The sequence below is a fragment of the Prenolepis imparis genome, unplaced genomic scaffold (genome assembly GCF_030444845.1).
Source record: "Prenolepis imparis isolate NDT839.2.m4 unplaced genomic scaffold, iyPreImpa1.0 SCAF_15, whole genome shotgun sequence".
Classification (NCBI taxonomy): domain Eukaryota; kingdom Metazoa; phylum Arthropoda; class Insecta; order Hymenoptera; family Formicidae; genus Prenolepis; species Prenolepis imparis.
The window spans coordinates 3,804,968-3,828,672 of NW_028141173.1; the positions used below are offsets into that span (position 1 = coordinate 3,804,968).

The window sequence follows — 23,705 nt, forward strand, 5'->3', positions numbered from 1 at the left end:
CGATGATGCCGAAATTATTCATAAGGGCAAGACTCTTATAAAAGACGTAACAGCCACATTTTTAATGACAACGATTATTCTGAAGTATCTTATTTTGTTACATTTTACAGTGACAGCTAATCTAATTTTTACAATGTTATTATTTTAAATATTTTAAATATTCTTTTTGCTTACTTTCTTTTGATATTAACTTTAATTTTCAAGATTTTTTTGAACTTAATTATCTACGATTATTCTACATTTCACAGAATACCAGTTTCAATAAATTCAATAAAAACGATATAGTTTAGAAATTAAAAATTTACACCGATTATTAAAGATCGAGAATACGTAAATCAAATTACGTTTTTGTTCGATGCTTGTTACTTCTCACGCAAAGATGAAGAAATCATAACGACTTCAATTAGGTCAATCTTCACATACTTCGTATTTCAGAATTCCGTTCGTCGGTTTTTGCTTCATTAATGTTGGAATTTATTCGTATTCCGGATTAACCATTACGCGATCAAACGAGTTTGACGCGAGCAAACATGTGTTCGACTCAATGAGCGCAATGACGATGACGATGACGATGACGATGACGATGACGAGATAGGAGATCCTTCGAAGAAGACCTTCGGATCTATTATTGACCTAATGTAACGTATCTGCCGGGACTTGCTTCACATGTTCCATTTGCATCCGCTGGTAGGTTCCAGGTTAAACCGATAATCAGACGACCGGCTTTCTCGTTCGTGCTTCACGCTTCCGATTAACCGCAGAGTATTTCGCATTCCGCGGCTTACTTTTTCTGCTACTTCATCCAGATGGGAAGGCAAATCTCAAACTACGTCTCGCTGCTCGAATTCAATACTGACATACATACGTACATACATAACATTGGCGTGACGAAGAATGATATTTATTAGTGCCCATTAATGAGACAAATTTTAAATATCGATCTCATAAGAGATTGGTTAATCATAAAATGAAATAATAACAGTTTGTGAACGTGCGATGTCTTGACTAAGTTGTTTCTCTTTCACGATCGTGGATTTTATCATTTTCGCGAAGTATAGCATATAGGTACTGTCAACTTCTAGTGTGAATGTTCCGAGGGTGTTATGATCTCTTATTGTTAGAAAATTATACCGAGATGAGAAACGTAAGAGGCATTTGCTAAGGTTAGAAAATATAAATAGGATAAAAAATTCAAGTTTTATACCAGATTCTATGCTAGATGTATACACGCGTGTATCGCGGAGAAATGAATCTAAGGAGAACTACGAGATTTCCTTTATCCTTTAATTATCTACCACCTGGAACAGTGTAAACAGGAAATAAAGTCGATCAACCTAATCATAGGTAAGATATGCCCGGCATGCCAGTAGATACGCCCGGTATAAATGAGACGATATATCATTTACAGCCATACTGAAACGGAGCATCGATCCTTGGAATCGAAGATTACTTGCTAGGCCTCTATGGATCGCTTTGCAATAAAACTAAAATTGATTGGCGATTATCGAGACAAAACGAGATTATTTTTGTCTCGCGTATAACGAAACGACAATTTTTGATTTATTCCGAGTATCGGAATGATTACGTAAAACGCATCTTAAAGGGGAGGGATAGCACATTTTCATACAATAAATAATTAATTCTATTTATTAGAAAAAACAAGTGTAATAAAATTATTGTAAATTCAAATTTTAAATATGCTTATCAATTTATAATTCAAAATTTTTAACAAATTTTTTTTGTATAATTTGTTTTTTAATTTAAATTTTTTATTTGACACATTCAAATACTAAATTACTGTCCTAATTTTTTGATAAATTTAGTAGCGTATTATACTTTAGTAATAAATATTACACACATTTTAATATTATTTTATTTAATTATTAACTTAACACATTTAAAAAATATATATTTTTCTTGTTAAAATTATTTTTGTACAGAATAAGAAAATGTTTACGGAAAAAATATACAAAGTTTTATATTTTATTGTGCATTTTATATGAATAGGCAATAAATGATTTTAATTTATTCGATCATTTCTTTAGAATTTCTATATTTTTCTTAATAACAGCAAGAGCGATAATAGCAAATACCCGGATCTTCTGCTTGAATTCTTCAAAGCACGTAGCAAAGTTTCATATTTATGTGCGCTTCTCTATAATTAAATGTAATTTCACGGTTGATCGAAGTAGTTAAAACTGCTTCTCTAGGATTTTCTGAAAATCTTGTTATCGATCTTGCAACAAACCACAGAAAATTTATTAATATAAACACTTCGAATTAAAAGAGATAAAACTAATTTATGGAGATATAATTAATTATAATTAATTATATCTTCTTTGCGAACATTATATAATTTTATTTTAATTCTTCGAGACCCTTTTTTGAGTATAATTTATTATTTTTAATTCCTAACTCCTTTTTGACTTATGGAATATGAATCGCTATGTAGCAATGGCTACAGATCATACATCTTCAAATATCGTTCCAAAATTATATTCTATTATAAAATTATATTCTATTATAAAAATATAAAATTTTAAATATCAAATATTTTCATATTTATTTTGTATTTGAAGTTTATAATTAGCTTTCCAAATTTTTGATAATTAATAATTAATATCATATAATTTAACTTGATGTTCACGTCTTGCAACAACGAAGCATCATTTCTCCCTTAATTTAGCTTTAGTTTCTAATACATGTGATTGAAACGAAGTTCGCGATTTCTGAGATACCTTCTAAGGAAAGAACGGCTAGTATAAAAATATCGGTGGATTAATGTGTGTGTCACATTTGATATTCCAAGCATCCTCCTTTGTAATTTTGTTAGGTTGCCCCTATATAATTTTTGCTATAATCAGTCAATTTTAATGCACATCGCGCGTCTTAATCGACTTATAGCTTTTGAGATAGCGTTTTCGATGACGGAATACATATTCCTTCCGCCACTGTTGGCAATTTTTTTTCAAAGCTCTGATTTAACTGGTCAAGCGTGTATTATATATTTTATATTCATGAAGTTCCTGTAGACTGTAATTAAGTTAGAAATTTACAGTTGATTGAGCAATTGAAAGTTTTTCTCGAGTTTTTGTCGATCCGCGGAAAAACTCGCAAGGTATATATCGATAATCATTATCGGATAGAATTTATGACCGGAAAATGTATGATTTGATTAGGGGCTTCTTTCTACATATTCTCATAAAACATATTGTTCACGATAACGTAATCAATACTTGACTAATTGTAAATTATAATTATTAACATAAATAAAATTATAAACGTTTCCATAAATAGCAATTACAATCCTTGCGATATTTTTAGCTTTAGGAGTCTGGAGTTTCCTTCAAAAAGAAATTAATTTTCGAAACACGACGATTCTTTTTATTTGTAATTTTTGGCTTAGCCGCGATACTAATTTTTAATTAACGCGAAATATATTTGGTTTTTGGGATTCTTTGTTTTAATTCGCGATTTATATTGTAACTTCAATATAAGTCTTCATAAGAAGTCGACATAAATAAAAAGAGCGTTTGATGCTTACGAGAGAGCTTTGCAATTAAGTTAGAGTTTTATGTTTCAACTACCGTCGGCATATATCGATATAAAAGCGATCGAAGCTTTCGTGCGCTTATATTAACATCAAATTACAATCGCCAAGGGTGTGATTATAACACGATTCTTCTTCGCATGTTCGAAAGAACGAGCGTGCGGAGAACAGGTTGATTATAAGCAGTCATCGATCGAGAGGCACATTTTTCATGGGCTCTCGTTGCTTCTTCTATTTATCCTTACGAGCGCGTGTACTTCGACCGGCATAAAATCAGGTTGCGGCAAAAGAGATATAATGAACAGGAAATATTTTGAAAGAGCCGGAGAAAATGTGTGTACTGGGAGAGCAACGTGCGTATATAATATATTTAATAGGGTTTTAAGATCATTATAATTAATATAAATTAATTTGATATTATGTAATATATATATATATATATATATATATATATATATATAATACTAATGTGGAATTTATTTTAAAAGATACGGAAAGATTGGGAAAAAGAAAGTTTGTCTGCAATGTTTTTTAAAGCATTGAAATCGCTATTATATAAAATAAGAGTTATATCAAAGAAAAAAGGCTTTACTTACCGAACCGTAAAGTAGACCGCAGGAATCCATACAGAGGTAAAGGCAGGTCGCTACGCCTTGAATCCTTAATTGGCCTCTCGATACCGATGTCCTTTGAAAAATCGCTGAAAAAAATTATAATTGCTATCAATTTCGTTAATTCTTTTTTTCATAAGGTTTATTTATTTATTAAGACAATGAGCGATCTGATCGTTTAACGATACACATTTCTTGAATACAAAGAACAGAATTCAACGGCACGATCGGGGAAGGAACAGGTTCTCTGAATGTTTTAATCCGCGGAGTCTTTTTCCCTCTAATGATCCAATCTTGAGTGCGATGAATACGTATTTTTAGCCGACTCGTGATTCATGACGTTTATCTTGAGCGTGTCAATGTCCATCGGGCTGGCGTTGTCCGGCTTTGATGAATGAAGTTGGAGCGCAAAATTACAATTGCAGCCGCATAGAGATATGCAACATCGACACGGCATATTGATATCGTCGACTTGATCGATCGAGAATTATTGTCATGGCGCGATCGTCTCTGTAAGACCTGTCTTTAACGTCCATTTGCGCGCGAACAGATATATCTCGCGATATACAATACGGCCGAATGACATGATCGGTGAAATGAAATGTGAATTATCGGGAATAATGATCGATCTCTTGCCCCCGAACTCCTTTGCCCCTGGGAGAGAGAGAAAGAGATGCAGGAGCAGGACGACCGGCTGCAACTTTGTACTGGATACAGAGTTGCAGCACTTACAGGTGTAATCATCTTAATTCCTCAAAGCTTCTATACAACACGCCGGGGTGCGTATTAAACATGTGCGTGACACGATCTAGCGCGAATCATAGAGGCGAACGCGATTGCGTTCTATCTGAACGCGGAGCCCCGGTAAATGAAATGAATTATCGAGAACGAGCAGAGTCGATTCGCCTCTCTTGCTTCATTTTTTTTTTTTTTTTATTTCGAGATTTCTCTCTCGGAAGGAAGAAGCGTATACAGTGTTCAATCTGCGGTCGACCTCATCTCGCGGAATACGAGACTGGCGGAATACGTGCTTACTTATATGTATACGTATAGCTGCTCGCATTAATCACTTTAATTTCTCAATAGTTTTTCGAAAGATGCGCGGCAGACGTAATCGTGCCATGCGTGATTAGTATTAAAGACGTGCGTGACAATCTCACATCGCAAAACGAATACCTACGCGATCGCGTATATATATCTCACCACCTGTAGCGCGGTAAGTGCACTAAATACAGGGTGTTCAACGCGGTAATTCATTGCTTGGTCTCTTAATTTCTCTCTCAATCCGCTCTCCTTTCGCTTGATATTGCAAAATGATGGGACGGGCGGTAGGTACGTGCACGCATAAATGGCCGCGTAATTAAAGCGGCGACGAGCGGAGTAATAGGTTTCATATTCGACCTGGTTTTATACGCGACGAGTTCACTTTTGATTGCAGAAAATTATGAATTTTTTTTCGCGAGAAGAAAAATAATATCAATAGACACAGGCTAGAGAATGTAAACGAAGATCCCGTCGTGTTTAACTATACAATAAAAGATATGAAAATTAAACATGACACTTCTAATTCTTGTTATAAAATTTTGTTGAAAAATATTAGTGATATTAAAATAGTCTTCAAAGAATCTAGATATATCAATAAACCTAAAAAATTACTTTTTATTTCTTTATTTTTCACGTATAGTCTGATTATTGTTATTCATCAATATGTATCTCTAGCAGCTGTTATAATTTTTCACGCTATTCAGTTTCCTGCAATTTAAAAGTGTGCATTTAGAATCGACTTGACTCGACAAGAAACAGCGCAGGTTGATTTTAAATGGATGATTGGCTAAACTGGCTTGAGTGTCTCCAACGTATTTGCCTCCCCTCGTCCTCATCCAACATGTTGCTGTCATCGCGATTAAACATGCCGTTGCGTCGCGAAGACGCGTCATTTACCACGGTGGCTTGTGCACGAAAGCGTAAATATCTTGTGCATGCCTGTGATTTTTTGCGAAGTAATAACTTACGCATCTCTCTATGAGATGACTACCGCCGTCAAAACGCGTTGAACAGCGAATGCCGATAACTCGTCCAAACAGAATTATTGATTCATAAATAAGTTCCGTTTTGCTTAACAAACTGAATGTTTATATTTAAAATTATTTACATTTTAATCCGTTATACATTCACCATTATTCAGTACAACTTGTTCCCATTGAGACAATAATCTCTTAATTTCACCCTCCAAGAATTTTGTTGTTTTGTGATGCAAAAAAAAAATTTTTTACAAATTTATCGTGAAATCAGCATTATTATGAAACTTTTTTTCCATTTAATTTCATGCAATTTTTTTTGTGCTCACTGTAGTTGTTGCACGTATTGTTTCGTTTTGATTTAAAAACTTATGATTTCTCAGAAGAAGTGATTCAGTAATTATCTATATAGAAAAATTTATTTATAAATCAAGCCGATAAATAGGATATCTCAGAAAGCAAATAGATATTATTTATTATCAAATATGTGTTAATTAATTCGTAACTTGATATGTCAGAATATTTTTCATTGTTTAAGGAAATAAAATTTTAATGAAATTTTTTTTTAATGAAATTTTTTGTTTCAAAACTAGTTATTAAAATATCACTGCATTTTTTTAACTTTATTAATATCTAATTCGAAATCGAAGTCTCTGTCGGCAGACATAATTTTCTCAGAAGTGTCGAAACGTGTTTACGACGATTTATTCAATGCTAGATACGCAGCTTTAGCTTATAAGCAGCTTCAAATCAGCGATCGTAAAATTCCATCTCGCATCTGCGAAGGTTCTAGTCCCTGCACGTTTATTGCGACACGTATTAATTAAGAATAAAGCTCTCTGTACAACCGGAAAGGCATCAATTAAGCGTAACTTGCCATCTAAGAACATCAATGATGATAGCGTGTGTGATCGGTATTCGCGGATAAGTCATTCGAGGTATAAGAGATACGTTTTCGATTCTTTGCGTATAAGTGACCATACCGGCCAGTTTATAAAGACATACAAGTATGATAAAGGAAAGGTTTAATGCAGCCAGAACCGGCAATTTCGCGAAGAAGGCGATGTCATAAAGTAATAGTAAGTGCCTATTGCTATGATACCCTCGTAACCATTTAGTCTCATTTAGCGATTAATAAGATATAATTAAATAATAACGACGCAAGGAACGCGGTTTATGACAAAATGATGCATCCGATATGTATAATCGCTTAATAATATTTTTGAGAGATTAGCTTACAAATTCAATTAACGATAATATTAACGTAAACGCAGATTCGAAAAAAAATTTTCGAACTAAATAAGATCGCGTGCCGCGTTGCAACATTATGGTTTCAGTTAGCGTGTCGAAAAAAACCATTAAGGAAATTGTAGTAATAGTAACACGCAATGTCGAATCCACATAGAATTACATGAAAAATAATAAAATCTAGCGGCACAAGATAGTGATTAATATCACGGTAACCATACGGAATTATATATATATATATAAATAGGATAATTCTCACGTTTCAAAGTATATGCTTCCTTTTAACGATCGTTGCATGTAATACATAATTGCGATCGATTGAGAAATAATTATACCTTAATTGCATTTAATATTATGTCTTGAAACAAACTCCAATTGACGTTAATTTATTTCGGCATTAGCTCCGTTATTTCTACGTAAATTTTAATTATTATACATTACGATTATTATTTTATTTATATTTAATAATTATATTTAATTATATTTAATTTAATAGGATCTTATATGTGTTTTTCCGATACTTATATACTATTATTTAGCGATAAAATTTACTACTATTATAAAGTGTCAATTATAAATTAACATTAGACTATTTGTTTAATTAATGATAAATAAATGATAATTTATTTCAAAAGAAATGAAAAAAATGTTGTTGTCTAAAACGCAGGGAGAGCTAAGATATATGTTAATGTATGCCATACACCATACACAATTTAAGAGAAGCGAAAGGATACGAAGAGAGACGATAAAAACCATTTTAACGTGTAACGCAAATCGCGATGACACATACGAGCATCAATTACTGATTTCGCGCTTTACACGAATTTATTCTTTTCATTTTTACGAGCATGAGCTCGTGCTGCACATATTACGCGATTGTAGATTAATTTATCATCGGAACGCGAGCACGATTTACGACATCGTTGCGATACAAACTCGCGATTCGCGACAATAAGCCTCATACATCGACAAGTCGATGTATGGCAAATCGACGGTTCTTATCGGAAGATTTAATAATTTATTCGAGTTGCCATCGCACGCAGAAAAATTCGCACACTAACGTACAGTGATCTCTATTTCTGGGAAACATAAAAACATCTATGGAAATCGATTTATTCGCTGATTTATATCGATTGCTGGAATCAATGCATTATCGATATCAACGCGATATCATAGCAAGCTTTGCAGACAAGCATCATAGATTAATAATACTCAGAAAACGATTGCTCACATTCAATTCTTTCAAGGAGCATATGGTTCAAGAAACAGATGTGTCGATTGTTAGAATAATGGTACATCATTGTTTGAATTTTCAGAAGAAAGAGAAAAATTTTCATTGAAATATTTTTAATCGAATTATTTTATTATAGTATTTTTCTAGAGTTTATTAGGATTTTTGCAAAAAAAATTCGACAATAGTATTTTTTTATCTTATAATAATTATCTATTATTTTTACGTGTACAGCAGTTTTATATTTTATATAACAAATTACATAGATCTTAAGTATGAGTTATTTTTTCTCTGTTTCATCTCTCTTGCGCGTAATACATTTTTAAACGAAAATCAAATGTATTTTTTTCATACATCCCGATGTATGTAGATTCAGCATTTCTTTTCGCAAAATTTCGCGTCGATCTTCTCAATGCGGACATTATATTGCTAATTTTAGAATTTCAATATGGCATAAGAGAGCGACATTAGAGACCCGATGTGGTTTACATCTTCGGTTAACGTGTCGTGATGTCAGAATAAATTATTGGCATTATAAATTCAATTCAAGAAACAAGTTAGGAGTCGTTTCGTGCGCGTTTCGTACCCAGATATTTCGACTCAATCGCGTGCTGCTGCTTTGTGGGTGATGTTAAATTATAGGCATATAATATTAGAAGTATTATAATAACATCCTCGTGAATTCTGCAGATGCGAGTAGAAAGGAATTGAACGTTACGGTGCAATAACAATAAGAAAAACGAGTTGAAAATTACTTTAAAATTAATTATTAATAATTAAAAATTAAATTAATTATTAATAATTACTTAATTTAATTTAATTATTAATAATTACTTTAAAACTAATTATTATTAATTATTAATTGAATATTACTTCAAAGATAATTATTATATTTTATATTAAACTCAACAATATAAAATTGAGAGATTATAATAGAATCTCTTTCCGAAGTCACAAAGTAAAATTAATTAAGATATACATTAATTATTGTTATTATTCATACACAATTTGCAAATTTATCATTTTTTGAGTGTGCGTGCGTAAATTTCGATATATAAAACGCGTTTGAAATAATCTGATATTTCAAAGATAATTGCCTTTATTCGTTAATGCATACACTCATTTTTTAACACGCTTAAAAGCGCGATGATCGATCATGTATCTGACGCGATAAGCCGCCGGCGCGCGCGTGTTGGTGATAATGGATATACTCAGATTTACAGATGTAGCACGTCGTAGTACAGTTAACGAACTCTTCTGTTAACGAACGTCAACACTCTAATTGAGTGTCTGCGCTCTTTCGCGCATATCGACTATCATGTCATTCTTCTCGTGCAAGATGTAAAATGTTTCATTTTTCCGAAGAAAAGGAGAGGGAAAGATTCTCTTTCCAATATCTAATTTCTGATCTCAAAGCCGCATGTGCGAATTTGCATTTGCCATCATTTTAATAATTCGCGTTGGAGTCGCTAATAATTTTGTTTTCACATAATATTTTTCGATAAAATTATCATCTTTTTAAATTTTTAATTTTTCAAATGTTCCTTCTTTTTTCATTTTTTTTAACTTATTACTAATAATAAAAAATAAATATAAATAAATAAATAAGAATAAATAGAAATAAATAAAAAAATTATTAAAAATCTTTTAACTTATAACCGTGAATGCAAATGCATATAGTCGTACGTGTCGATTTGCACGGCATGCAATGTCATCGCGTAGGCGTGTAATACATATTTTGAGAATCTGAATCATCTGGCGAGAATCGCCAGACGCGAACTTTCGCTCGTCCTTCATTAATTCGTTCTAAGAATCACTAACTGTCCTACAAGGCCAAATCTGCGAATATATCGTCACATAATATTGTCTACGTGACACGAGGCATGCATCTCTCCTTGCATGAGTAACCCGGAATAAAAGTGGCTGATAACCGCAATAAAATTGTGCGAATATCGAACGAATTGATTACGACAACGCAAGCATGTCTAAGGAACGTCTCTAAGGCACATTTGAGTCAAAGTGTTTCTTAGAGAATTTTTAATAATTTTTTTTAGACGAAACTTTTTTTCTTATCTAAAGGCATCTCGCGGTAAATTGTAAATTCATGAATTACTTATATCGGAAATGGTAAAATTTCTAAATTATCGATTCGGGCGCATAGATTATTCAAGAATAGCATTAGTCGCGTCGCATTTTTCGGTGGTCAAGTTGCTTTCTCAGCATCAGTTACGACCATGCGAGATTGGAATCGATGAAAGGAGAAACGGTAGGATTTATCACGGCAGTGGATAAAATTTACGCCCATCTGATTAAAAATCCCAAACGCCGCGCGGTCGAATCTTGAGGCGTATCTCGTGGCAAATTAGTGTGTGGATATCTCGTGGGGCGAAGAATTAAAAAATTTTACGAGAACAAATAAGCTTGACACATAAATAGGTGGACGCGTCGGTCATCCTATTGCATTTAAATCATCGCCCGCATTTTGGGAGGTCGTCGCGACTATATCGCGATTAAGATATAATTACAAGTAAGAATTAATTATAAAAATTATTTATGCGCGGTAGATGAAAAAGGAAAGAGACGCCTTCGAAAAAGAAATAATTGCAATGTTAAGCTTGTACCTGCTCGTGATGAGTTAAAATAACAGGTGATTTATTTACTAAAAAAATAACACTTTATTCTCTCGCGTCGTAGACAAAATAAATATTTAATTATGAGTTTACATTTTCTGTTAAGACTTCATTCGTGCCTTAATTTATTTTTGCTGTACATATCCGATAAATGAAGATTTATCTTAACAGAATATTTCACGAAGAGAGTCGGAAAACCAGTAGTAGATTTCGATTAACAAGAAGCGAAAGAATGCTGATCGCAGAGAAAATATACGAAAGGTATATACAATATACGCGAATGAAAAGGCAGAATAAGAGCAGGTGTTGTAAAGCACGTGCGAACATCAACGTGTCTTCTTAATCGTATCTCGTTTATGTTAAAAATATCGTGATGTTTGTTGACGGAATATGCATCAAACATTTGTAAATGTTATGGTAACCGGGGGTAGAAAGGCTAAAATTATTTCGGGCGTATTAAAATGTTAATCTCGGCTCTCCAAATTTATCGAGTATACATACATCTCGATAACGGAAGCCAAACCGCGATTCAATAAAATATACTCTCTAATACAAATGTTTATTCCAATAATCGCATCTTTCATTCAGCAATATATCAATTTTTTAAATTTATTATAACAAATAATAATGCATTATGTTGCATTATTCTTCCCAAGAAATTTTTTCTTATTATATCTAAATAATGTAATTTTAAAAAAACTGGAAAACCGAATAATTTTTTTTTATAATTTAATTTAATTAATAACTTTTTATTATATATTGTTATATTTTTCTTTTTATATTTCTTCTTTTAATTAAAAGTAGAATGAATTAAATTTGAAGAATGATGACTTTAAAAGATTGATATATCTACACTCATAAAGTTATTCTGGGATTTATGTGCTACTCCCATAGATTGTCTCAAAACCATAAGATATTATTATAGCTTTCGATTGTCGCGCGATTCAAAAAGACTTACGGAGAATATCAAAGAGAGGCAACTAACCCGCGAGGATTATATCACATGGATCAGACACGTCGTCGGTGTCGCCCTTCATGGAATGCCGAAAATAGAAGCCCCGTTGAGAGATTTGTTGCGTGCACTCTGCTATAATAAACTGTAACTTGTTGCGTATGCATTCTATCGTTTCTCGATGATTTGATGATCGATCGAGCCAATATATTTTTCAGTTTCTCATTCTTATTCTCATTCTGAGCCCTATATTTTTCGCCACAATCATTGCCCTGGTTTACATTCCGCGGTTTTGATGTCAGATATTTTCTTTAATTTTTTTTTGCTCGAGATCCACGAGAAGCTGCCATTTTTGCATATTTACGTAATTTAAATTTATCACCGCGCGTTTATCATTTGATTTTTAAATGAAATTTTGCTTCTGCTTATAAATCAATTGATCGGTCATTCGAGTTTCATCGAATTCGTATTATAAGTTCAACGGGTTTCTTTGAAAGCTTCGAAAGTTTCAAGCACATCCACCAGCTGTGCGTGTTAATCGCTGTCAGATGATAGTGTGATACTAGGCGTAATTTGAGAAATGCCTGTAATTCGAGTACTCTTTTAAACCCGGAAATCGGATAAAGCTTTCATTCATTGACAATTCAGGAAAGCTAGGGCTATAGTAACAGTTGGAACAATGCCAGGTTGAGTCGATGTGCGAACGTATACAGATTCACTTCGCTCAATTTCCAGGCATCAAAGACAATTATATCAGATAATGTAGCACAAAGATTCCCTTTTTCTTGGAAGTTATTTACTAATTTTCAATGCTTTTCTCCATATAATTATAATATTATTTTCTTCAATTCTTTACGTTTTCAATTCTTTATATTTTACTTTTTTTATTTATTTAATTTAATTTAATTTAATTTATTTTATTCTTTATTATCTTAAATTTTTTACATGCTTACACATTCTTTAGAGAGTAAAATAAGTTTTGCAAATCACACTGATATTAGATGCAATAAAATTCTTGGCGAAAAGTCTCGACTTTATAAGAGAATACATTTATAAATATAATAATAATTTAAAAAAAAAGAGAATAAATTTATAAATATCTCAATGTTCTATATTATTGTAAACTATATATATATATCTTCAATATATACGCACAAATGTCTTGAAAAATTAATTTTGCTGGTAGAAGCGCGCGTTTTGCCTCGAAGGGACGGTCGTACAAAGGGAGGGCTAAGACGAGAAAGACGCGAAAGTGCGGCAAGACCAAAATGACACGGAGAAACGGTATGCGGTACACCGCGACGGGCCGTTCGGTGATAAATCGTCGTTCGTGGTCTCTTTGCTCGAGTAATTTGTGCCGCTAAATGGCCACCGGCAGGCATAACTCGTCCGGGATGGAGGAGGCGCCCGCAGAAACAACAGCGACGCGTGGACCACGCGTCCCTCGTTATGTAAATCGAACACAATCCTCGGATATATTCAGAAATTCGCGGGGTTACACAAACAAGACACATTAAATGTAAAAGTTGTACTTAAGCGTCGAGAAGTACACGTGTTTTGTATCGCCATTAAGAGAGTCATCTATTTATCTATATATTAATAGCGTATATATAAAATATTAATGTAATTTTCATCGTTATGCAATGTTAAAGCAAACTTTTTAAGAAATTGAGATTTTTTGATTATTTATTTTTTTTGTTATATAAAAATAATTTTTTAATGACGCTATTTGTTAAAATCATATTTTTTGATACTTCAGTCTATTAAACAATTAATTAAACAATTTTTTAAAATAAAAAGTGTCTTATAATTTTAATTATCATGATAAGAACGCCAAACAGTTTCTATATTAATCAAAATACTTTTGGTGATTTACAAAAGAAACAAATGTTTATCCATTTCCTCCAGGAATATCGCGTTTGCTCCTAGAAAATTGTTTTTTTTCGACGATTATATAGTCCATCATCGCTGTTAAGCTTCAAAGGTACAGGAAGTCGGCGACTGAGGGTCTGTTTAACGTACACATTTTACCAGTAATTTGTGTCGCTAAATAGACACAAACTATCTTAACTCCTCGGATGATGTTTGCACGTTTTCGCGGTACATAAAGGGACCAAAGAGGTTTGATCTTGAATACAGAGCCTACTGCAAAAATATCGAATTTTTCCGGACGTTGTCTATTCCCTAAATTCTAACGCTAGACGCACTCGCGACTTCTATAATTGAATCTTATACACATACGACGGTCGTTCCTCGCCTTATGAATGATCTCTCTCTCTCTTTCTCTCTCCTCATATGTTACTCTTCTTTTAATTTTATTAACTCAGTTTCGTTTGTTGTGCCGCTGTCTTTTACGTTTATTTCGGACATTTGCGACAGATCTATCGTGCCCTTGGATTCATTTTTAGAACGATGTTATTTATTTTTTATCTCATTATTTATAGATTCATGAAATTTATCTACGTCAAGATGACGCAAATGAATAATTTCTTAATGAATAATTTTTTTGAATTCGTATTTAAGTTTACTATATAAACTTAAGTATGTTTAAATTTAATAAGTTTAATTAAAGAATATTTTGTTGTCAGTATAATTGTTAAGATAAATTCATCTCTCGCGATATTGCGAATTGTCATACTGCGACCTGTCAACAAACTGTTCTTAGAAAATTGTCTCTTAAGCTTTATTATCGTTAGATTTCAGACATAGTAGCTATAAGCAACAAATTTAATTGCATATTGTAACGTGATGATCAGTCGCTCATATTTACATACATTTACATAAAGAACAAGTAGAGCTACTGCCTGCTTTCATTCTAATAATATTGGTGCTAGAGCATTAAAACGCGACTAAAATAACATACGATTACCAGGAAATGATTATCAGTTATAATTATATATAACAACATTGTGTTTTGTCGTTCGATTTTAATCGATCAACTTAAATACAATAACTGATCAAGTATCAAATATAATAATTAAATGGAGAAGATAAAAAGATTTTTCATACAACTTCTTGTATCGATTTCAAAGTAAATTACACAGAAACCAATCGTATAATTTAGAAATTAATGTGTTAAGACCTAGAATTAAACATATCTCATATAATTATCATCCATTGAAACCTTTATATTTATATTAAATAACTATATTAAATACAAATCGTGTATTTGTTATTTTAATTCGTTCTGTCAAGTTGATTTATTTTAAGATTCAGAGCTGATAAAAAGTATATGTTTATTATTTAATTTAATGATATTCTCCTTGCATATCAGTAATAATCTGCAGATTTAATGATCGTCTCCTACGATAAGTAGCCTTATATTGGCTAGCATCCCGGGGTTATTCATCTCGATGGATCAATTTGTACCGCTAAACATTTTTCAGTCGGCTTTCTTTAGTACAACCCAAACACGTTAATCCTACATCCCCTCCTCTCTCTCTTCCCTCGATATGTAAATCGATCGAGGTTCAATCGGACACGTAGTAGGACCCCGTTCGCTCAGACAGAATCTATAAAAATTCCAAACATCTTATTTCTTCCTTGAAAACGGTGGATATACGCATCCGAAGCACCGTAGGCGGTCTTGATGCTCGGGCAGAAAAAACAAAAAGGACGCTGATGATGCCTTTATGTATCGATGAAAAGTTAGAGGCGAGAAAGGAGTTTGAGGAGAGACACGCGAATCAAAGGAAACAGGCTCGGGATAATAGTGACAAATTTAGCAAACGCGTCCCCTCCCTCCCGAAAATTAATCAGATATCGGGGAAAAATATTTTATATATTTATATAAAATTTATATTTTAAAATATATAATTTTTATTGAGAAATCCGCCGCAGATATATGTATAGAGATTTAAGAAATAAAGAGATTTAGGAAATCGCGCATGGTCGAGCTAATACTTCTCGAAAGTATCGACTTGTTGTTACATATAAGAAAGCAGAACCCTAACAAATGCCGATTTAGATGGCGTATCAACGCGCTTATGACACATGGCGCTCGCTTATTATTCGTGTCCTCTGCGAGTTCCTGAAACGAAACCGCGAGAGGTGTGTGAAAGGAGAAAGAGAGAAGGAAGAATCTGTAAGATTATCGTGAGGTCCGACGAGCTGACCGTGAAACCGAAGACGAGCAATTACTCGAGCGAGACTGGTCCGGCAGCTCGGCCTCTCTAATTAAAGCAGAGGGCAGCAAAAAAAATGCAAAGCTGCGTGACGATCGATACAACGAACGGTCTCACGGGATGACAAGTGATGAAAGCGGCGGCTAATCGGCCGATGATCATCACTGTTTGATTTGCGAGATCTAGATCACCGATACCGGACAATTCTACGCGAATTCCATGCTGAAGAAATTATTAAGATATGGATGAACATGTGATTAGTTCCATACGTTAATATGTATATATCCCTGATATTCCTTGAATACTTTCTTCCTTGGATGGATAGTATATTTATGGGTTTTTCATGATATTATAAATACAATTATCTCTTATTTTATTAGACTAATTATAACTTCGTTATTTTAATCATGTATACAATTTTTATAGCATTGAGATATATCGCGTTTTTTGCAAAATTAATTCTAATGTTGTCTTTACAAATTTGTATTTACCGAATGAAAGAATGTAAAAAAAGATAGAGATAAAACGAAATCTTTTATAATTTCGAATTTCTCACATATAAAATTAAAATTCATTAATTATTTCAAAATTTTTAATTAAATTGTTTGTTCTATAAATTATTATATTATTATTTTATCGTCAGCGTAAAATATGATTATAGGAAGCGTGCATCCTTCATGACACGCGAGAAATACTCATAAATAATCAGATACCGCGCAATTGAATAGAATCGCGGAAGGAATGTGCACGAGATATATTCACCGTGGATTATGACATTATCGGAATAATCGATGGGCGCAGTTTGCTACGTCGCGCAGCAATAGTCGGCGATCTTTTGTACGATCACTGATTTATGAGCAAACTACACTCTTATATATTCTTCCGTTTCGTACACGAGTTATACTTTGGACGTTTTATATGTAGATCTGAGAAATTATGTACAATCATTCACATAACATGAGTTCGCCATTTTCTTGTTTATATCAAGTAATTTTTTTTTCTATAAGAATATATAATTGTATAATATAAATATCTTCTCTCTATTTTTCAATTTTATCTTTATTCTCAATTCTCATCTAGATAAAAATAGTAAATTGTGAAAAGAAATTATGTCTCCCTCGCGTATGTATAAGCATCGTCGTATAATCTTAATTTGATGCCAACGGCAGTTAAACGATTTGCTTTTTTTCGTTCATCAATTTATCGTAACTCTATTAGTCACAAGACATAATAACAGGTCGTTTACAAAGAATGAGTAATGGCAGCTATTCAAAATGCGTCTATATGTATACTTTCTGAATATGGCCCAATTTATTATAATGAAAAATCATAGCAGTTTATCTATATCCATTTGCTTAATTAAGGGTACGGTATACGATCAAAATATTTTTGCAAAAATGTTCTAATAAAATTTTTTTATAACTATGATGTGCTGATATCAATTATTATATTATAGACAAAAGAAATATATCTCAAAAGTAAATAATATCATCAGTTATAAATAATTGTCCTACAGAAAATAAATATCAAATTCGAAAAAAAAATAGAAATCTGAAAAAAGTTTTCACCAAAATGAATAAGACTCACGAAACAATTTTGCAAAAATTCAGGATCTATTGTGATTAAAAAATCATTATAAAATTACAGGAAATTTAAAAAATTGAAAATTAAAATTAAAAAACGTTCGAAAGATATAGGTATCTGACTTTTTGATGAAGATCCTCAATTTTGTAAAAGTTGATTAAATACGCAAACAGAGATTAAATCATACTTGTGCCTTCTATGTAACATCATTTATAATATGTTTACCGATATCACACGCACAATTACGAAACGTAGCGCACAATTTATTATCGGCCATTATTACGGCCTATTTACATATTGAAGTATTGGCTCATATACTGAGAATAATTGTTTCATTGTGCTCGAGGCAGGCTTTCACAGGTAACGACTTGCGAAATGCGCGCGCGAGGATATTTATTGTTTTCGTTAAGTCTCAAAATGCTCGTTATTGCGATGCATCGTAAACCATGTGCTAATAATTTACGTTCGCGACTTAGGATGTTATTCGAATTCTGCGTTTCCATGCTTTGTAGACGCAATAGGATGTTTTTGTACCAATTATAGAAATTTCTTACTATTGATAAAATTATTGTTTGTTATATCATTGCTATAAATTAAAATACTATATATATAAACAGTTGAAAATCTGATGGGACACGGTTAGACAAAAAAAAATAAAGAGAATGAGATAGAACGAAATTTCTAGAATTTTTCCACGAAATATTAGATTAGGCAGATTAATAGAGACATAAAATGGATAGAATTAATGATTGCGCGCGCGTTGAAAAATCAAAAGAAACAATGCTTTGCATCTAATTTGTCATTTTTTCTTCTATAAGAACTTAATAAGTTATCAAAAACGATCCAGTCCTTTTCTCTTTCGAAGCGGTTCAATCAGTTCAGGAAATTTATTAATCGAGAGAAATATTGATGCTCGAGCTCTGTACATCGATAATGCGTTTAATTCCGGTATGTTATTCCAATTAAAAGATCATGAAGCGCATTCGCGCTTCGTCATTCTCGTTCGATCGATCTGCAGCGATTGACAATTTTTGATAAATTATTAATTACACGGCCATATCTACCAGCGCGGATAACTCATTACGTTGAAAAACCGTCGTGGTCACTGATTAGTTAACTCTCACTTCGGTCACCGACGTGCTTCCCGAACGAGGGTAGCTGCTTTGATTTATGCATGAATAATTGAAGATACGCTCGCGCGCGCGAACGGGAGGAGAAGAAGAAGAGTTGAGAGGATGTGCTTTGATGTTTACCGTCCATCGTAGAAATTCAATTCACGCTGTCTAATCTGGCGAGCATAATTTCATTAAGCGGAGTATCCTGAATAAATAATAAGTGAACACAATCGGCTAATAATAAGTGTCAGATATTTTAAGAGCAATCTGTATTTATATAAAATAAAAAAAAATTAATATAAATAGTATAAATTATATAATTTATATAACTAAATTTGAAAACAAAATTATAATCTAAAGAAACATAAATACTTTTCTTAGAAGACAATTAGTACGCAATGTTCATTCAGTTTTTAAGTTATTAAAAATGATATGGACATGTTATGTCACACACAAAATGATTACATATATTGATATGTTATTCGGAATATTTTTATAAGTCTTCGCAAGGGTTGTGTTCACATATGAGATACTCCGAAGAAAGATTTAGGATTTTTTAAAACTATTTTTTGTACTTTTTTACATGCGAGTTAGAAATTCGAGACATTCCAGATGTTGCCAAGGTACAATTTGTATTCTTGCAGATGCTATGACGTAATAAAAAAAATGACAACAATAGAACAGGGTCGTGTAAACCGATGTTAACCAGAGAGATAATACAAGGTGCAGTTCAATGAAACAAATTCTGTAGGAGAGCAAACGCAGCCGATTTTTAAAAGAGTGAAAAAGAGACGATTGACGCTTCATATCATCCGCGTTTTACGGATATCGGTTTTCTTCACTTTTTCGAAAAGCAACAATTTTCATCGGAGAAAAGATGGAGTCTATCAATGCATTTGCCCGATTTGTAAGATTGTTCTTTTGTGACCTTAGATCTTTTGACAGATATCAGCGATTCTCTTTTAAAAAAACGAACGGTCTTAAGCTTTCATCATGTCTTTTCTTTGATGATCCCTTTCTGACAGCGAAAAAAAACAGACCGGTCTGCTAAGAAATTCAGCAAAATATTATGTATCTTTAAAATATATACGCTATACAACTATGATTTATGTCAATAGTACATTAAATTTAAAATATAAAATATTTCAATTTTCAGCATCATAAGCGATATTTAAGATCTAATTAGAAAATTGGAACTTTTAATTTAAATTTTTTTACTAAAAATTATATAAATTATATTCTTTTTTTATTAAAAAAATATATAAATATATTTTTCATTAAAAAAAATCTGGCTTATATGTTTTTTTAAATATTTCATATTAATTATTTTGCTTAAAGCTCGAAATAAAATTCTATACGCAGGAAAGCAAAATCTATTTGCATTTTATAATATCGCATTCGAAACAAATTTTCATAATGGACCTAAATGTATGGCATATTGTGCGAGTAAACCAAGTTTTTTGTATCGAAAATGACTTAATGGCTTTATACAATTTCTGTTGCACGAGGGAGAGTCATAAGAGTGACTGATCGATTGCGGTTTTCGATGCGGTTGCACCAATTTACTATTTCACTGCATCTCTCACGCTGTGCTCGTACACATCTTTGCGGAGCACTTTGAGAAATATCGCAGAAAGAACAGCAATATACGTGGGTAATGCAACGAATCTACCGAGTTGCACCGCTAATGCGAAAAAATGCTTAAATTTATGGCGATAAATTGTGAAGAAATTTTCGAAATTTTAACATTCCAATTGTGAAACGTGTTTTTTTTACTAGTAGTAAAGAAGTATATATTCAAGCAGATAAGAGAAAGAGAGGAGGGGAATATCCTATATATTTTCCGCGCAAGGTACTTTGTCTCGTCGCGTAAGAAAAGAATAGCCACGCGCGGCCGCGCAGATGAGCAACAGGTTATTCTTACGTGATGCACACGTACAGTCGAGGGATGAACGCGCGCGTGGGAGGTACGAGAGAAGAAATAGTATCGCACTCAAGTCCACCCACGAAACTCTGGAAAATCTAACGACCTTGACCGCACTTTGTGTTGATGGCACCAGAAATGCGAGAATTAATCGTTGTAACGTCATCGAGTCGTTTCGATATCGATATATAGTATTCGTTTAACAAATTTTTTTTTTCACGTGTACATACATCACATGTTATATTTTAAAAAATTAATTTGATTTATTTTTGATAAAAGTAATTGTTGTTAATGATAAAAGTAATTGTTTATTATAAAATACGAAACGGCTATCTGAGGTGAATATTATTAACTGAAGATTGATTAATTGAAACAATATAAATCACACACACTTCGATAAAATCTAAATTTCTATCTTTATCGAGTCTTTATAGACACGAATGTGACGTATTCAGTGTGGACTTTGGTTTTTATTTGTTTTCTGGTGCATGTATGTATGTGTATGTACATAAATTGTCTACAGACATTGACATTGATAACTTATTATCATCACGCTCAATAACGAGGGCGAGGGTAGCTGTGACTGAAAGTGGAACGAACGGTGTATAATATTTGAATTAATCGAAGTCGACCAAAAAAGCGAAGTTGAATTTTTGATACGAACGCGTGGAGTAAACATCATAAAACGATTCGTTCTTGAAATAAATTCGCTCGCAGAGACGAACGCTCTTATAAATTAAAGAGACGCGCATTCACGTTTGACTTCCCTGTATAAATGATTTAATTTCTCTAGATATCACTTCGTTATATTAAACCGATTTGCTCATTATAAAACGCTCCTTATCGTCAGTCTGACTTCACCGCAGATAAAGTCTCATGTCAACGAACGCGTCCGTTGTCCACTCTTGCTCGTTCGAGGAGATACTCGCATAAATTAATTATTAATTGTGCGTGTGATTGTAAATTGTGTAAAAATTATATAATTATAACAATTTATTTTTGTGCATCAATTTTATTTTAATTTTTTTTTTATTGATAACTAGGCTTTACATTAGTTGAAGTAACGCCATGTTAAAATAACGTAAATTCTAAAAAATATTTCGCGGATATCTTATCGCGATTAAAATATCTGATAAAATATGGAGATTTAACACTTCACAAGATCTCATTTTAATATATAGATAATATATTATATAGAATTAATTTATAAGGAAGTAACACTCTTGTTATTTTTTTCCTAAGATATTTCTTAAGGTTTGTTTACGGTATCACATCCGGTATTACATTATTTTGTTTTTACATTCTTGTGGATTTTTACAAAGTTTTAAACGATTTTACTAGTGTCTTTGTAAGTGATAAATAACATATTTTTATCAGTGGCGCGTTACGCAATACTTAGATAATGATATGAATTTTTATCGTATATTTTAATAGTAAAATAAAAAAATTATCGAGGTCATTTCTTTTTTTAAATAATTACACTGGCAATAGTAACACTGGATTAAGTTATATTAAAAAATTTATAACTTTTTTTATGTAATAACAATGCTGAGTATATAAGATAAATTATTTTATATTTTTATTTAAAAGTTGCGTAAACAACATATTCTATTTTTTCATAAATCTCTCTTTTTATGGCGATGCCGGAGCCTAAAGAGGGATAGTCAAAAGGTTATCGATATCTTTTTGCGTAGGCGTGGAAGAAGCGCCTCCCTAATTATCGCGAGGTACACAAGTGTATCTCGTATACTTATTATGTCAACGGGAACGAGCCAAAATTTATGGTGCATTCGCCTGAGAGAGAAAGAGAAAGAAAGCCCGGAATAACTTATCGGAAATATGTAAATTGAAAAGCAGGGCGCGCGCGCGTGGGTATTAGGCAAAGAATCATGGATCGTTTGTTTAATCGCGATCCTATGCTGGAGAATAGGAGAATCAAGAGGGGGTTGGTCGAACGGCTTAATCTTCGTAATGAATGGTCTCCACGGGCTACAATGATCGGTGTGCGCTCCTTAATTATTTATTTTTAATATCCGGATAACCGATCGCTCGTGCGCGCGCTTTATTGCGGTCAGAGAGGCCGCATAAATAGAGATAGAGAAAGAGATTCAACGCGTGACGATGCATGAGCTCTTGGTGCTGACACACTGAATCCTTCTTAATGGGAGAAAATTTTGAGAGATTCAAAGTGTATTTTTTTTATCAAAATTTTTTAAAATGCGAAAAAATTAAATTTTTTATCTTTTCTTAGGATAAATATTTTGGTAGAGTCTGATTAAGAGTTTCTTTTTTTAATACATTATTATTAACACATTAAAGTGAATATGTGATGATAGATATGCATTTCCATTGTAGGGGTATGTTTAAAAAATTTTTATGCTACAAAATAAAAATTATTAAATTCTTTTTTTTTCTTTTTTTCTGTTAAAATAATTTGTATAAGAATTTTCGATCGTTATTGCCGCAAGAATAAATTTAACCTATCTGTGACTTGCAATACCGAATATCTCGTTTTATTCACAATGTACTTCGTCGAGATTTCCTACTTCCTCTTGAATGAATTTGAATAACGGCTTCTCCGCTTTGAGAAACAGAAGTTGATCCAGCAGTAAAAAGCAATGAGCTTTTGCGCGAATCACAGTTTACGCACAATCAGGTATAGTTGCCGGAAATAGTATCCCATTTATCTTTTGTCTCGGCCGCATCGCTCTACCGCGA

General features: G+C 32.6%; 2 protein-coding genes across 3 annotated transcripts in view; one reads left to right on the forward strand and one right to left on the reverse strand.

Moving 5' to 3' along the window:
• The window catches only part of LOC145945944 (uncharacterized), a 415,644-nt gene that overhangs the window by 34,065 nt on the left and 357,874 nt on the right, over positions 1 to 23,705 (forward strand). The gene's annotated exons all lie outside the window — the stretch shown is intronic.
• LOC145945935 (uncharacterized) overlaps positions 1 to 23,705 on the reverse strand; it is a 122,049-nt gene that overhangs the window by 18,283 nt on the left and 80,061 nt on the right. For both annotated transcript variants that reach the window (XM_083055235.1, XM_083055236.1), the window contains exon 3: positions 4,147 to 4,250. In XM_083055235.1, the coding sequence (XP_082911361.1) occupies positions 4,147 to 4,250 (104 nt within the window). The remainder of the gene's footprint in view (positions 1 to 4,146; positions 4,251 to 23,705) is intronic.